At 39.3% G+C, this 16,378-nt stretch overlaps 1 protein-coding gene across 5 annotated transcripts in view; it reads left to right on the forward strand.

Annotated features, from left to right (window-relative positions):
- Positions 1 to 16,378, forward strand: part of TPK1 (thiamin pyrophosphokinase 1) — a 524,197-nt gene that overhangs the window by 265,376 nt on the left and 242,443 nt on the right. For all 5 annotated transcript variants that reach the window (XM_081971059.1, XM_081971056.1, XM_081971060.1 and 2 more), the window contains one exon: positions 7,564 to 7,675. In XM_081971059.1, the coding sequence (XP_081827185.1) occupies positions 7,564 to 7,675 (112 nt within the window). The remainder of the gene's footprint in view (positions 1 to 7,563; positions 7,676 to 16,378) is intronic.

Below are 16,378 nucleotides of genomic sequence, written 5' to 3' on the forward strand. Positions count from 1 at the left end.
TTACATATTATAACCTAAAACTAAATAATATAAAAAGAATAAGGATTATGTTCAGAAGTAGAATAATGGCAATGACAATGGCCCAGGAATTCAAGAGAAGCCCCAGTAACTCCTGAACAGTTTTAATGGGGACTTGCTAGTCAGTTAAGATTCTAAATATAAAGCAGGAAGACACTTCACATCTGCTTTCGCATCAGTGAGAAACTGGAGCAAGCCAACTTCTTTTCCTTTCCAGTGTCCTCAGTTGTTCAGTTGCAAAGGCACCATCTAGTTTGTAGAGTTGCCTACTGCTTATATATGAGAGAAAATTGTTCCAACCAAATGATACATGAAAATTCTTAAATCATAAAAGAATTAATTAGTACCATGTCCTTCAACAGGTACTAGCCAGCCAAGCTGATGCTGAAGAAGAAAAGCCCAGCCTCGTCCTGATTATAACTATTGGGTAGGAAGAACAGGATTAGTCTGAGCATGAAGAGCAGCCTGGGGAAGTGGCTGTTCCAGAATGACATTATCCTTAATTTCCTTAATCTTCACAACACTTAGGACTAGTTTGTTACTTTAGTATGACATGCATCCAGCAATATAAATTATGAGTATTTTGATATATTTGACAATTATATACTTCATGTCTCTTATTAATATACATGCAGAAGAAAATATGTATCTCAACTGAATTGTGCATGCGCTTTTTGAGTGAATTTATTGAATCATTGAGTGGCATAAAACAGCAAACCCCAACCTTTTTGGCTTGGTGGCCTGGTGGGAGTGGAACTGTGCTGCATAAGCAGTGAGACAGTCTGCACATGCATGCACAGCTCAACTTGTGTAAGTTGAACTGCGCGCACATATGCATATAACCTGGCCCGCCGCTTGCACAAGTCAAGTTGTGTATGCATTCACGTGCACTACCCTGACACTTGTGTGGCCTGATTGCAAATGGACCATGGCATAGTAGTGGGCTGTGGCCCAGGAATTAGGAATCCCTGGTATACAATATACAAAGATTTTGTTGGCTTTATTCAATTTTATTCCAAATGAATTCATATCAGCCCACAATACAACAAATAACATTAAAAACAATGTAAGTAATAGGAAAACCAAATTAGAAAAAAGAAAAAGAAGTAAAAACAATACTGATTAGATACCAAAAAGCATCATATCTAACATTTAACAAAGGGGGCTAACCCTAACCCAAACCCTGGGAGAACAGCCAAATGTTTATGGTCCTCTGGAACACCAACCATATTGGATCTTAAGTAGAACCTTATTCTAGAGAGCAGGGCTGCAACAGGGAAGCTGCACTTCCTGGTCTTAATATTGTTTAATTAAAGAAACCCATAGAGTGCAAACTTGTCATTTTGAATTAATTCATTCAGTATGGTGATAACCTAAATGGTAATGCACTATATGTACAATAGGAATGGATTGAGGGAAAAATAATCTCACAAATGGATTTGGCTGCATAGTCATCTCATATAGTAGTATACAGTTATGTCACAAGAAGGTAGCCTTGCTACCCTAATGTCTTTTCAGAAGAGTAGAATGTGGAATGGTATGAAGGCAACTATGGAGAAAGCAACTACACACTCAGTATCTGAGTTCAATCACTTTCACTTATGGCAACAGGAATAATCATATTAAAGTCATAGTCTGAAATCTGAACTGAGACTGTATTTTGTGTTCCATAGAACTGAATGTTCTTTGTAAATGATTATGTGATAACCCGGCGTTGTCTGGGTATTTATTTATAGGGGGAAAATGTCCGTTCCAAATGTAATTTCTAATGTTGGATTTTCCCCCTTACTAGAGGGTACTCCCCCTTATGGAGTACTGTGAAGCCATTACCAGGGCAACTCCACTGTGTTGTACACTAGAAGTCATTTTAAGGCACAACAGGCTATATCGTAACAAAACACACATCCCGAGGGTTGTTAGGGGTGTCTTACCGCACAGTATTTGTTTCCAAAGAGTAAGTCATCTGTATACCAAATTTGGTTGAAATTGCTCAAGGCGTTCCAGAGTTATGCTGAAACATACACACACACAGCCTATATATAGATAGATTTCAGAAAGCCAGATGTTGAGAAAATAATGCCAGCCTTTGATATGCTAACTAGAAATTCTGGTGAAGCTAGTAATCCAACTTACTTGGATAACACGTATTGCAAAACACTGATCAAAGCCAATAACAGCATTTCCTTCACTAGAGATCATGGAGACAGACCTATAAACAACAAATATGTAGGATATTTAATGGCCAGCAAGGATCTAGGCAGGCAGTCCAAGGTTATATTTACCTTTATGTTACAGATTGCAAGGATGCAAGCAATTACCAATTTGTTCGTGTTAAAGATGTTTTCATTTTGTTTACCACTAAGTGGAACAGATCATTAAGAGAACCCCCCCCCCCAAAGCATGCCACTATACAGTAAATTAATAAACTGTGGATTGCCATAGGACTAATTTTTTTCAGCCTTCAATTATGTATTATTTATGTTTTAGTTCAGTGATTCTCAACCTGTGGGTCGGGACACCTTTGGGGATCGAACGACTCTTTCACAGGGGTCGCCTAAGACCATCGGAAAACACATATTTTCGATGGTCTTAGGAACCGAGACACCAATGTTATGGTTGGGGGTCACCATAACATGAGGAACTGTATTAAAGGGTGGCAGCATTGGGAAGGTTGAGAACCACTGTTTTAGTTTAAAGCCAAAAATAAAGAATATTTAGGGTTGTTAAATCAAAATACTGTATAAGTGTAAGAAAAATGATTAAAGCTGCATAATAAAGACAATGTGGAAAAACACAGATTTGATTTGGATTAAATATTCCTTGGATCTTCTTCATATATCTGAAGTTAAAAATTGATCTTTATCTTCCATCACCAGATATAAAATGAAAATAGAGAAAGACCAGAATCAATTTTTCTGATTGATCAAGTTTGTTTGTTTGTTTTTTAAAAAAATGGTTTAATAAGATAAAAATCAATATGGTCACATTATATAACTTGTTTTTGTCAGCAGTAACATTCATAAAAGCATAGTCGGAAAAAAGACCTGGAACATCAGAAACTAAAAAATTAAAGGTTTTTTTGACTTTGCCAGTTTGGAACTGGCTAAAGCATAAAAGAGAATAGTCAATATTTCCTCAACTTATTTTTTCTCTCTCTCTCTTTTCAAGTTTAAAACTGAAGGATCAATCTACATCAAATCACATTGCTTTATTTGTGTCCAAGAGAGATGTCTCTTTTGTGCGAGAGTCAGCTGAGAATCAGATTAGATTTGGTAGATAACTGCACTTGTGGATCCAGATAACTTAGGTTGCTTATTTATTTACATTGTTGTGATATGTGCTAGACCTTATATGGTCCACCTAACTAGTTTTTTAGTGCAGCCATCCTTGTGCTGAGACCCTCCAGCAAAACAAAAAACCCTTTGAAATTCTATCCCAAAGATGCTTTTTCAAGAGGCAACTGGACTTTCTAGTTTTTGAAGACGTTCCGCTTCTCATCCAAGAAGCTTCTTCAGCTGCTTGGATAAGAAGCGGAACATCTTCAAAGTCCAGTTGCCTCTTGGAAAAACACCTTTGGGATAATCATGACGTGGATGACTGAGAAGCCCCATAGACCTTTGAAATTCTATTTATGACAGTGATAGACTTTTAACATGTACTTAATATTTCAACGTTTTTAAATGGATAGCATTGTAGCTTCTTTTTTAATTGGTTTTAAATAATTTAAATGAAAGTTCTAATGGACAAATAAGATGAATTAATAACTGGTTACTTAATCCAAAATATAAAATAAGATGCATTATTAAAACCTTCTCACCGTTTTTTTCTAAAACTGGAAATTTGAATGCATTGTTCTCTTGAACTCTACTAAACTTGCTCACGGTCCCTCTTGCATTGGTCACCTCCCATTTGAATTATTGCAATACACTTTACATGACAGTGGTGTTGAAGACCACCAGAAAACTTCAACTGCTCTAGAATGCAGACATATACACAGTAGTGGGGACCCCAAGGTTTCCTCACGTAACACCTTTACGTACAAACTGCACTGGCTTCCAGTTTCTTTTAGGACACAATTCAAGGCCCTGGTTATCACCTTTAAAGCTCTATATGGTACAGGGCCATATCTCTAAGGACATCTACCAATCCTATGAGGTCATATAGGATGGGTACACACCTAGTTCTTTTCCCTAAATATTGCCATCCGATGAGAGCTAGGAAGTGTGTCTTTGCCATGGTCCTTGAAGTTTGGAAGACCTCTACCCTCTTAACCTTCTGTAAAGCTTTGATGACATGACTTTTGCCGTAAGTGCTGGTATAAGTTGGAATAATTGAATATTAGAAATTTGCCTGGCACCAGGTCTTTCTAATGTTTTCATCTGTTTAATTTATAGTTTTCATATGATTCTAAATGTTGTTTCAATTTTTGATTGGAAACTGCCCAGAGTTGGTTAGAAGATGACGGCTATATAAGTGTTTTAAATAAATAAACTAAAATCATCTTGAATGGAGAGGACTATATAAATATGCAACCTAAAGCTCCTAAGAATCCAAATTGGGGGATAGATTAAATGATAAAATGTGTGTCATAATGCAGACCTTTGACTCCTTGCATCCAATTATCTTTGTAATTTTTTGTCACTTTTTCTTTTAAAACTGAAACCAATGGTTTTAGTAAAATTCATAATGAGTCATCAGATCAAATCTACATCTAGCCCAATAATGTATTCCAATAATGAGAAGGGAGATTCTCGTGAAGAATTCATAAGCTTAGTTATTTGGGAAAGATATGTTTTAAAGTTAGATAGGAAATTAAGTAAATAAGTTTTATAAATCATTACAGACACCCTACCCTCTTTTTCTTTTAGCAACTGATACTCAAAAATTTTGTGCCACTGATTCCAGAGATTCTTGACATTCAAGGCTAATAGCCAATTATCAATTTCATTTCATTTAAAATTGTATAATCCTAAATGGTTCCCCATTTCAAAAAGCTCTTCTTCTGTGGTTTAATTCTTGTCTGGAATGCAAATATTCTCCTGTTATTTCCCAATCATCTGCAAAGGGGAAGTTGGAAACTTAATTGACTGGGTTAGAATTTGATATGGGTGATTCACAAAGCCTTCAATAAATAGATTAGGTTGGACTCTGCTTCCGGTTGTTGAGAGCGATGGATGTTTTCGTCCTCCCTGCACTCTCTTGGTGGGCTCCCCTTGGCTTCGGGGGGCACAGGGTGCCTTGAAGGGGCGCCCTGCCATAGGGGCTGCTGGCTGGGGGTCCCCTGGATTGGCGGTGGCCGCGGGGGGGCTGCGGCATTGCCCCAGGAGCCGAGAAGCGAGAGGGGGTGCGCAATGGAGCTTTTACGTTCCCACGCGCTTTCGCTATGAGGCAGCTGGATGATCGGCAATTTGAAGGCTACAGCTGAAGTGCGGTGAGATGGGAATCCTCCCCAATGCTCCTTTTGATATTTAAATGAAAGAACATCAGCTTTCTAAAAGACTTTCAATCTTCTCCTGGGAAGTGTGATTGGAGGGAGGGGGACTTCCCTCCCCCCTCGGAAAAGCGGCTTTGGATTTATCTCCTCTCTCTCGGAGGAGAGAGAGAGAGTTTTAAAAGGAATCACACTCTTTATAAGCAATGGCAAAATGACTTTTTTAATGCAATTGTGAAAGAAAAGTGATGATCTGACTCCTTTAAAAACTTTGAAAACTTTTGACTTGTTGTTTTCTGATCTCCGGTGCTGGCAAAGCAAGATGGCACACTTCCTCCGTCTTTATGCTCCTTGAAATTAGACTCCTCCTATGAAAATTGCTGGCATTGTACTTTTGCCTCCGTGACTCTCAGAAACATCTCTTGCTACATAGTATCCTGGATCTGGAATAACTGATTTAATTTGATTTGAACTATATAGAAGGTCTTCATTCCTGTCTGGAGTGTCTGCCTCGTGGTCTCTCTTGGTTGTGCTTTTCCACAGTCGCCATTTCTTTGTATGGACATAGATATCTCTGAGTTTTTGGTTTTTTTTATGATGGCCCCAAAGAAACCACCACCTGGGAAGCCAGGATCTGCTCCAATATCGTCAACATCCAGCCCAATTGGACAACAGTCACTAACTTCATTTCTACAACCTAAAGCCCCTGAAGAGGAATCAGTAACTCACCAGCTGCTTCAAAAGATTTTAAAAGGGCAGGATGAACTGAAAAAATAATTGAGAGAAATGAATGAACAACTCAGAGAAAATCAAAATCAAACTGCACAAAACAAACAAAGAATAGACATTCTGGAGGAGGGGGCAACTGAGATCAGGGGGGAGGTGAGGGTGGTCCAGAGAGGAAATTTAGAACTTGAGAACCACATGATAAAAATTGAATTTGAAATGATGGCTTTTTTTCTTAGATTTCAAAACGTAATTGAGACTGACAATGAAGACTTGAAGGAGATCATGATAACATTGCTAGCTGAATATATTAAAAAAGACAAACAACAGTTAGGATGGGATATTGACTTGGTTTATAGAGTTAATTCAGCTTATGCTAGAACACACAATGTTCCAAGAGAGGTTCATATTAAATTTCTTAGAAAGGCTACAAGAGATGAGATTCTGGGGGCACAAAGGGGGCAAACATTAAAATACAAGGACAAAGAGATAGCCATCCTGAAACAGATCCCGAAGAAAGTAAGAGATAAGAGGAAAAAATATTCATCATTAGCAAAAAAATTATTTGATAGGGATTCTGGTTCCGATGGCTGTTGCCAGAAGGTATGTTGATTTTCTGGGAGGGCAGCAGAGTTAGAATTAATACAATTATGGAGGCAGAGGCCTTCATGGAAAAAAACAAAGCACTCCTAGACAAAGTGGAAGACAATACACAAGATATAAAGGAGGGAGGGGCCGAGGCTTTGCTGGCAGGTGGGAGGGAAGAGGCAACAATGAGAAAACTCAGATCACAAAAGTAAGCTAGAAAAACATTGCAATTGTTGATACAATGAATCTTTTTGTTAGATACAAAGTAAATGATTGAAATTAATGAAAGATACAATGTAAAAATAAGCTGTCAAGATTTAGTTAAGCAATAATATCTTGTTTATCATTTTGTAAAGGTTATGAGACTTTGAGGGAATACCATTTCCTGCACGATGTAGCTGTCAAAATTTGTACCCATTCCTATTACCCCTTCCCTTAAAATTTTATAAAACAATAAAAAACAAAATAAATAGATTAGGTCAAAACCTATAAGGATTTAAATTGATTTTGAGTCTACATTATATTAAAAATACATTTCATCATAGAACAGTTTTCCATATTTCATCTATATTCTTGTAAAGGTACAGATTTCATGTATATATTGTTTTGAACAAAACAGCACCATTAAATTCAATGGAACTTATAAGTGTGAATAGTTTCAGAGGGAAAAAGGGGATTTTTAAAAACCCTATACTATATTTTAATGTCTCAGATTTGACTTGTGTCTGCTTTACTTGTTTTAACATAGTGTTTGTGTTTGCGTACTTTAAGCCTGCATCAGCGTTCTCTATGTGTTACAGGGCAAGCACAAACTTCTTGTGAACACAGGACTTGAAGGAAAGTGGTGTGGTCTAATTCCAGTTGGAAACCCTTGTGAATGTGTAACAACAACAGGCCTAAAATGGAACCTCAGTAAGTAAGATATATTTTTTCTACTCTATAAAATATAATTTTATGAATTAAAAATACAATTATGCAGGGATAGAATCAATAATATGTGAAGTTCTAGTACCACTTTATAAAGCCTTGGTAAGAGCATACTTGGAATACTGCATCCAGTTCTGGTCACCACAATATAAAAAAGATGTTGACACTCTGGACAGAGTGCAGAGAAGAGCAACAAGAATGATTACGGGGCTGGAGGTTAAAACAAATAGACAACCATTTGTCTGAAATGGTGTAAGTTCTCCTGCTGGAACGGGGTTGGACTAAAAGAACTCCAAGGTCCCTTCTAAATCTATTATTTATTATGTTACATAATACTTTATTTCAAATAGAAGTGTAAGTAACTATATGATTTTAGTGCATTTAGTTAACTGTATATTACAGATAGCATTCCATTCATATTAATTAATTAATATTACAGTATTCATTTTGGGGAAATTGCATTTTGCCTGGAAACATATAGAGAAACCTTAAATATTTGAGGAGAAGGGCAAGAAAGACTAGGAAGAAGGCAATATTTGCTCCTAGCCAGTATCATCTTTTTCCTTTGTCAAGAAACTTTCAATGACAAAGGTTAGAAGTACTCCCAGTCCTCAGCAAAGCTCACCACTCTTGTCACCCAGAAGGGCCTAGGAAGAAGCATAGTCATCTGTATAGATATAAATGAATACATATATTTACATTTATAAATGGAAAGCAGGCAAATAAAAGATTTGATCTTACATGTAAATTTTATAGCTAAGGGAAAAGAGGATTAGCTTATTTTGAATATTTAGCATAGTTCATAGAAAGGTGTTTGTTTTCCTGTTTGTTGAAATCCTTTTTAATAATAACAGTATTGAATAGGAGAGAAAATAAACCATTTGCCCCTTTCACTTCATTTTATTTCAGATGTTGGAGGATTCCTATAGAGTAGAACTTAACCCTCTCCTTCCAAATTGGTTTTACTTGCATAGAGATTGGTAGCCAGTTTGTTTTAATGATTTAAACACTAGAGTAGAAACAAAGAAACAGTGAGTTATAGTATCACCTCAGGCATGAAAACCAACTGGATGACCTTGGGCTAGTTATTCTCTCATCCCATCTCGCAAGGTGGCTGTTGTAAGACAAACAGGAGTAAAGAGTATATTAATTGCGTTATTTATAAAAATAATAGAGGATTTAAAATAATTATAGATATATAAAGAAGGGCAATTAAATAGACTGCTAGATCTGAGCTACAGAGATTCAGATGAGCATTAGATGGCAAGAAAGAGTAAGCTGTTTCTGTATTGTTTGTGGAGATTCTCAGTCATCCAGGTTATGATTTTCCCAAAGATGCCTTTTCTAAAGCAACTGGACTTTCTTTGTTTTTGCTTAAAGATGTTTTGCTTCTCATTCAAGAAGCTTCTTGAATGAGAAGCAAAATGTCTTCAAGCAAAACAAAGAAAGTCCAGTTGCTTTTTGAAAAAAAGCACCTTTGGGACATGTTTCTGTATTCTTTCACTGCCAATTTGTAGACAGCCAATATTTTGCAGCTCAAGTCTGATACAACTATAATTAGCACCATGCTTGGAAAACTTCTGATGTAGGGAACACATGCTGACCATGTGCCACCAATTGCCTACATTAAGCTTAAAAAAGAGCAGAGGATTAAAAATTCCATTGAGGTCATATAGATTCATATAAAGAAACTGGAGCCCAGATTTTAGTATGTGAAAATGCTGCACCATATTGGGATGGATGTCCTACACATCCTGTGATAAAACACTATAAATAAGGTACATCTCAGCATGTGTGTTTTGATTTTCACCCTAAATTTGCAGTTCCGTTTGTCTCAACTTTTCAAACTTTAAAAAAGTTGTATAACAAGAGACTATTTTTTGTGTTTGTTGTTTTGCTTTCTGGAAGTGAAATAATAGAAGTGAAGTGCCTTGTGTTTTTTAAATTTAAATTGCTTTTTCAAAATATTTAGCATATATAAAGTTTATATATTCTGTACATAACTGTTCATGAATCTATAACTAGATCTCTATCAATCTGCCCTACCAATTTTATTACAGATTGAACTGTTTTGACAATTTGCATTGTAATAATACACGCACACACATACAAGCATCAATTAATTAAATATAAATCTAGATAGCAAAACAAATTTTGGGATAGCAATCAAACTAAAATCTATCTTGCTTCAGCATAATTATTACAAAGAAGCTAAATAGTTTATTTACATGTTTAACTCTATAGAAATAGCTGCGTATTAACAATTATAGAGTAGGTCTTTTCATTTTCACTTTCTGGGTAGGAATTAACTGTACAAAGACAGATGCCTAACCAGTTTTTGATTTTTGACATATTTGTTTTTCTTAGCAAATATATTTGGTGAGCACTTTATATTCATGAAAACTTGTTTCTTGGAAAGTAGAAACTAAATTATTCTAAAATAGTATTTCCAACAGACAAACAAACAACTGAACATTGGGAGAAGATAGATTATATAAGAAATTTATTATTCTTCAATTAGGGATATTGAATTTTCTCCAATGGCCATTTCTTTTGTTATTTCAAATAAAGTGTTTGGGCCTAAATTTTATCAAGCATACATATATTATAATAGTTCCGATTTGAAAGGGACAGAATTTATTTCTTGATAACATGTCTCTTCTTAATTAGGATAAGTTGGTCAAGATTCCTTTCTGAACTTGAAAATAAGGGTATTTGCATTGTAATTTTATGAGATATTATCATAAAATGAATGGTTTGGTGTTATTTTAGAATAGTTTTTCAATACCTCATTAGCATATACACAATCAGTAGATCAAAATGTATAGAACTTTACTTCTTGCTGTTTAAGAGCATATACAATGAGTAATGGTTTATTGCATCAATACATTTAAAATAAACTTTCAAATAGTAATTAGATCACGTAACTTTTGGGTACTTAGACAATTTGGTTGGGAAAATTATGATCATCTGGATGGAGCAATCTTGTCAGATGTAAATCCCTCTACGTAGTCACAAGATCCTTTCCATATGACCAAACGCTGATTACATACTGTAACTAGGATTATTTCAATTGGAGCCAATCCTCATGAACGTATCACTCACACGTTATCTATTAATGAACATGGATTCATTGGTGAGTTTGACTGCCTCCCTTTGTATATCCTTCTACTTGAACTGGGGAATGGTATAAGGAGCAAAGAACCAGAGCCAGTTGTAAATAGCTAAAGTAATCAACTTTATTGTCTTCTACCAATGTTGCAAGAATATCCCCAGACTGCTTGGCTTCCCCTGGGAATGTCCAGAAAAAAACTTTATGGATCTTGGGGGAGGTCTGGATGCTGCTTGCAGCTATCCAATGATTCCAAGCTGGATAGTTGTTTTACCCTTCTAGCCTAGCTGGCAGTTTCCTAACATAAGGTTCAAATAAACTAAACTCATTTAATAACAGTCCAACTTGCTTGCTGAATTTTCCTACATTTAAAAGCAGTGTGTTGTCTTCACAGCCATTTGCTGCCTTCTTAACTTTGTGGTTCTTTAAAGATAAGATGTCAGTCCTGATGCCATGGCTCTAATCTCTTGAATTCAATAGCCCCGAGCAACTATTTCAGTTATAAATATTCTGCTATGTGCCTTTGGGAACCAATCCTTTATTGTCTATGTATTATCTATATATGAATTCAGTAAAACAGATGTTATAATATATCATGGTTCATGCTATGCAAGGTAACTATAGTAGACAACCAAGATTAGAGAGAGAAGTTCTTTTTACAATTTCGTATAGAAATGTACAGAAGTGGCACTCAATAAAGCACACTGAGGCTATAATTTTATATAAAATGCTGAATGCTACTTCTGCTGATTGCCAGCTGCTGGCAGTTGGCAGTTCGAGTCTCACTGGCTCAAGGTTGACTCAGCCTTCCATCCTTCCAAGGTCAGTAAGATGAGAACCCAGATTGTTGGAGACAATATGGTGATCTTGTGAAAGTTTCGAATCCAAACAGACAGACATCTGACCCCAACACGCCTGACATCACTATTATGGAAAAGAAAAAGGTCTAGTTCATTAATATTACAGCACCAGGTGTTGCATGAATTGAAGAGAAACAATTAGAAAAAATATCAAAATACTGCGATCTGCAAATGGAAGTTGAGCAATTATGGTGGAAGAAATCAGTGGTTGTACCAATATTAATACCCAAGGGGCTGTCTAAATGCACTGAAATTCTGAACTTATCAGACCTGAATATTCTGACTTGCAAAAAACCATCTTACTTGGAACTGCCTATATATTCAGAATTTGCCTTAACAGCTGTTAATTTCTTCTGATGAGGACTTGAACTGGGAATCAAATTGAAGATTAAATCAATAATAATAATAATAATAATCATCATCATCATCAAAAATCTATTGAAGGCCCAACAGACGAAACAAGAATACAGAAAAGATGTGATAAAATTAAGAATGGAGAGTTGGCAGAACAAAGCATTGCATGGCCAATTTCTGGAAAACATAAAAGATAAAGTGGACAGTGAAAAAACTTGGTTATGGTTAACAGCAGGTACATTAAAGAAAGAAACAGAGTCACTAATCCTGGCTGCGCAAGAACAAGCTATCCGCACAAATGCCATTAAGGCCAAAATCGAAAAATCCTCTGATGATGCCAAATGTAAACTTTGCAAAGAGGCTGATGAAACTGTTGACCACATACTCAGCTGCTGTAAAAAAATCGCGCAGACTGACTATAAAATGCGGCACAATTCAGTGGCACAAATGATCCACTGGAATTTGTGCAAAAATTATAATATTAAAACAGCAACAAACTGGTGGGAACATAAGCCTGAAAAAGTCACCAAAAATCAGATGGTCAAGATCCTGTGGGATTTTCGTATACAAACAGACAAAATACTAGCGCATAACACACCACACTGGTTGAGAAAAAGAAGGTTACAATCATAGACATTGCAATACCAGGTGATAGCAGGGTCGCCGAGAAGGAATATGAAAAAATCGCGAAATACCAGGACTTAGAAATCGAAATCCAACGATTATGGCACAAACCAGCAGTGGTAATTCCAGTGATAATCGGCACACTGGGTGCTATTCCAAAAGCACTGGAATTACATTTAAAACAGTTAAAAATTGACAAAAGCACCATCAGTCAAATGCAAAAGGCCGCACTGCTTGGATCCGCACACATATTACGAAAATACTTTACGACGTCCTAGGCCCCTGGGTGGGGCCCGACTAGTAATCAATGCCAAATCCGGCGAAACAACTGGCCGATGTGATACAATCGTATAATAATAATAATAATAATAATAATAATAATAATAATAATAATAATAATAATAATAATAATAATAATAATAATAATAATAATAATAATAATAATAATATCCTTCCTTCCTACCACTAACCGGAAGGTAGGCCTCTTCCCCCCAGAACATTTCTGATCCTCCTTCCTACCATCAATAGGAAAGTAGGCCTCTTTCCTCCCCCCCCTTTCCTGATCCTCCTTCCTACTGTAGGAAGGAAATGGGAGGAATTTACCACCACTAAAAAAAATAAAGGATAAAATCCTAAATTCAGAAACAAAGGCATCACTAGAAGCTTTTTAGGAAAAACAGGAAACATCGGAATAGAAAAATCATTTAAAAACTCCCATAGAAACAGATAGCCCAAGAAGGAAGACCAAAATAATTAAAATTCCAATGCAGTGGAGGGAAAAACAGGAAATGCAGATACAAGAGGAGATCAGCCAAGGTGACAAGGGGGAAGCAAAAGGTGCTAAAGACAGGCCAGGATGACAAGGAAGGAAGAAAAAAGGTGCTGAAAACAGGTTATAAAGATAGTATCAGTTTTGGGAAACATACTTGGGGCAAATAAAGTTAGAATTACAAACACAAACTAGCAAACACCACCTTGCCAATCAAAGAGCAAAGCAGGAATGAAACCATTAATAATAATAATAATAATAATAATAATAATAATAATAATAATAATAATAATAATAATAATAATATTTTATTTGTTAGCCGCACCCTCTCCAGAAGGACTCGGGGCGGCGTACAATAAAAACACGTAAAATACAAATATAGACAATACATACACATAAATGTAGACGTATACGTGGAGGAGGTAGACAAATAAATGGAGAAAAATTAAAATTGCAATTTAAAATCCCCTAAGTAAAATTACAAAATTAAAAACCCGTCAGGAGCGATATGATCAAACTATGGTTGAGCCAGGCCAGCTACTTGGAAAAGGTGGGTCTTGAGCTTTGTTCTGAAGGAGCGGAGGTCAGAGGTAGTCCTAATATCCGGGGGGAGGTCATTCCACAGGGCTGGGCCCGCCACAGAGAGGGCTCGGCTCCTAGGCGCCGCCCCCCGACACTGTCTGGTGGACGGCACCTGGAGAAGTCCCTCTCTGTGCGAGCGAATTGGTCGCAGGGATGTATGGGGCAGGATACGATCCCGCAAGTAGCTAGGTCCTGTGCCATGGAGCGCTTTGAAGATCGTTATCAAAACCTTGAAACGCACCCGATAGACCACAGGAAGCCAGTGCAGTACTACCTTGTACTCCCCATAATCACCCGCGCGGCCGTATTCTGGACCAACTGTAGTCTCCGAGTGCATTTCAAGGGAAGCCCCATGTAGAGAGCGTTGCAGTAGTCGAGGCGAGACGTCACCAGCGCATGAGTGACTGTGCGTAAGTCATCCCGGTCCAATAGGGGGTGCAATTGGCGCACCAGGCGAACCTGGTGGAGCGCCCCCCTTGCCACGGCTGTCACATGGTCATCCATGGACAGCCGGGCATCCAGGAGGACGCCCAAATTGCACGCCCGCTCCACGGGGGCCAGTTGTATGCCCCCGATGGCCAGAGATGGAATTAACTGGTTGAACCGGGGGGCCGGAACCCACAGCCACTCCGTCTTGGAGGGGTTGTGCTTGAGTCGGTTGTCATCCATCCAGACCCGTACGGCTTCCACACACTGGGACATCACTTCGACAGCCTCGTTGGGGTGGTTCGGGGTGGAAATGTACAGCTGAGTATCATCAGCGTACAGATGATATCCCACCCCGAAACCACGAATGATCTCACCCAGCGGCTTCATATATGTGTTGAACAGGAGTGGCGAGAGGACCGACCCCTGTGGCACCCCACAAGTAAGGGGGCTTAGGGTCGACCTCTGCTCCCCTGCCAACACACGTTGCGTCCGGCCGGAAAGGTAGGAGCCGAACCACCGCAAAACGGTGCCCCGAACCCCTAACACCTCCAGTCAGTGCAACAGGTTGATGGTATCAAAAGCCGCCGAGAGATCTAACAGGACCAGGATAGAGGAACAACCCCTATCTCTGGCCCTCCAGAGATCATCCACCAACGCGACCAAGGCCGTCTCCGTGCTGTGCCCGGGGCGAAAGCCGGACTGGCGCGGGTCTAGATAATCATTTTCCTCCAGATGTCGTGGAAACTGATAAGCCACCACACTCTCTACAACCTTCGCCAAGAAGGGAAGGTTGGAGACAGGACGATAATTGGCCAGCTCCGTAGGGTCCAGGGAAGGCTTCTTGAGCAAGGGTCTCGCCACCGCCTCTTTCAAGGCGGCCGGAAGAGACCCCTCACCCAATGAAGCGTTCACTAGGCCCAGGAGCCAGTCACGTGTAACCTCCCAGGATGCCAGTACAAGCCAGGAGGGGCACGGGTCCAGTAAACATGTGGTAGGTCGCAGTCGTCCACGCATTCTGTCCAAATCCTCGATGGCAACCAAGTCAAACTCCTCCCAGACTGGTCTCTCAAGACTCGCCGCGGACGTCTCCACTAGACCACTGAAAGGGACCCAATCCTTCCGGATTTGAGCGATTTTATCTTGCAGATATTTCCCAAATTCCTCTGCCCTACCCTGTAAAGGGGCCTCCCGCGGCCTCTGAAACAGGAGGGAGCGGGACACCCGAAACAGGGCGGCAGGACGGTTCTCTGCGGATGCAATGAGAGCGGCATAATATTGACGTTTGGCCGCTCTCAATGCCACAAGGTACGTCCTTAAATGGGTTCGTACCTGTGTTCGGTCAAATTCGGAACGGGAGGATCTCCAACGACTCTCTAGGCATCTCTTGCGGCGCTTCATCACCCTTAGCTCCTCAGTAAACCAAGGAGCCAGGGTGGATCGTTGCCACCGGAGACGCCGCAAAGGCGCCACCCGGTTCAAGGCCCCGGTGGTCGCATTATTCCACGCGACCACCAGGTCCTCTACCCGGGGGCGGGTCAGGGCTGCAGGAGGTGGCCCAAGCTCCGTCTGGAACCTATCTGGTTCCATCAGGCGCCTGGGGCGGAACCATCTAGTGTTTTCCGGTTCCGCCTCCCCGCAGCGGGGGGTAGCACCAGGGAAGTCAAGTCGGAGGAGTGAGTGATCTGACCATGACAGGGGAGTGATGGTTAAATTCCCTCCTCCCAGATCACTCAACCACTGGCCAGAGACAAAAAAAAGGTCCAAGGTGTGGCCTCCCTCGTGTGTCGGGCCCTGAATCAATTGAGTCAGGTCCATGGCTGTCATGGAAGCCATGAACTCCCGAACCCCCTCGGATGCTTCTCCCACCGATGGCAGGTTAAAATCCCCCATCACTAAAAGTTTGGGGGTCTCAACCACCACCGATGCGATCAGCTCGAGGAGTTCAGGTAGGGCCACTG

The sequence above is a fragment of the Natrix helvetica genome, assembly GCF_964273705.1.
Source record: "Natrix helvetica genome assembly, chromosome: Z".
In the NCBI taxonomy this organism is placed as follows: domain Eukaryota; kingdom Metazoa; phylum Chordata; class Lepidosauria; order Squamata; family Natricidae; genus Natrix; species Natrix helvetica.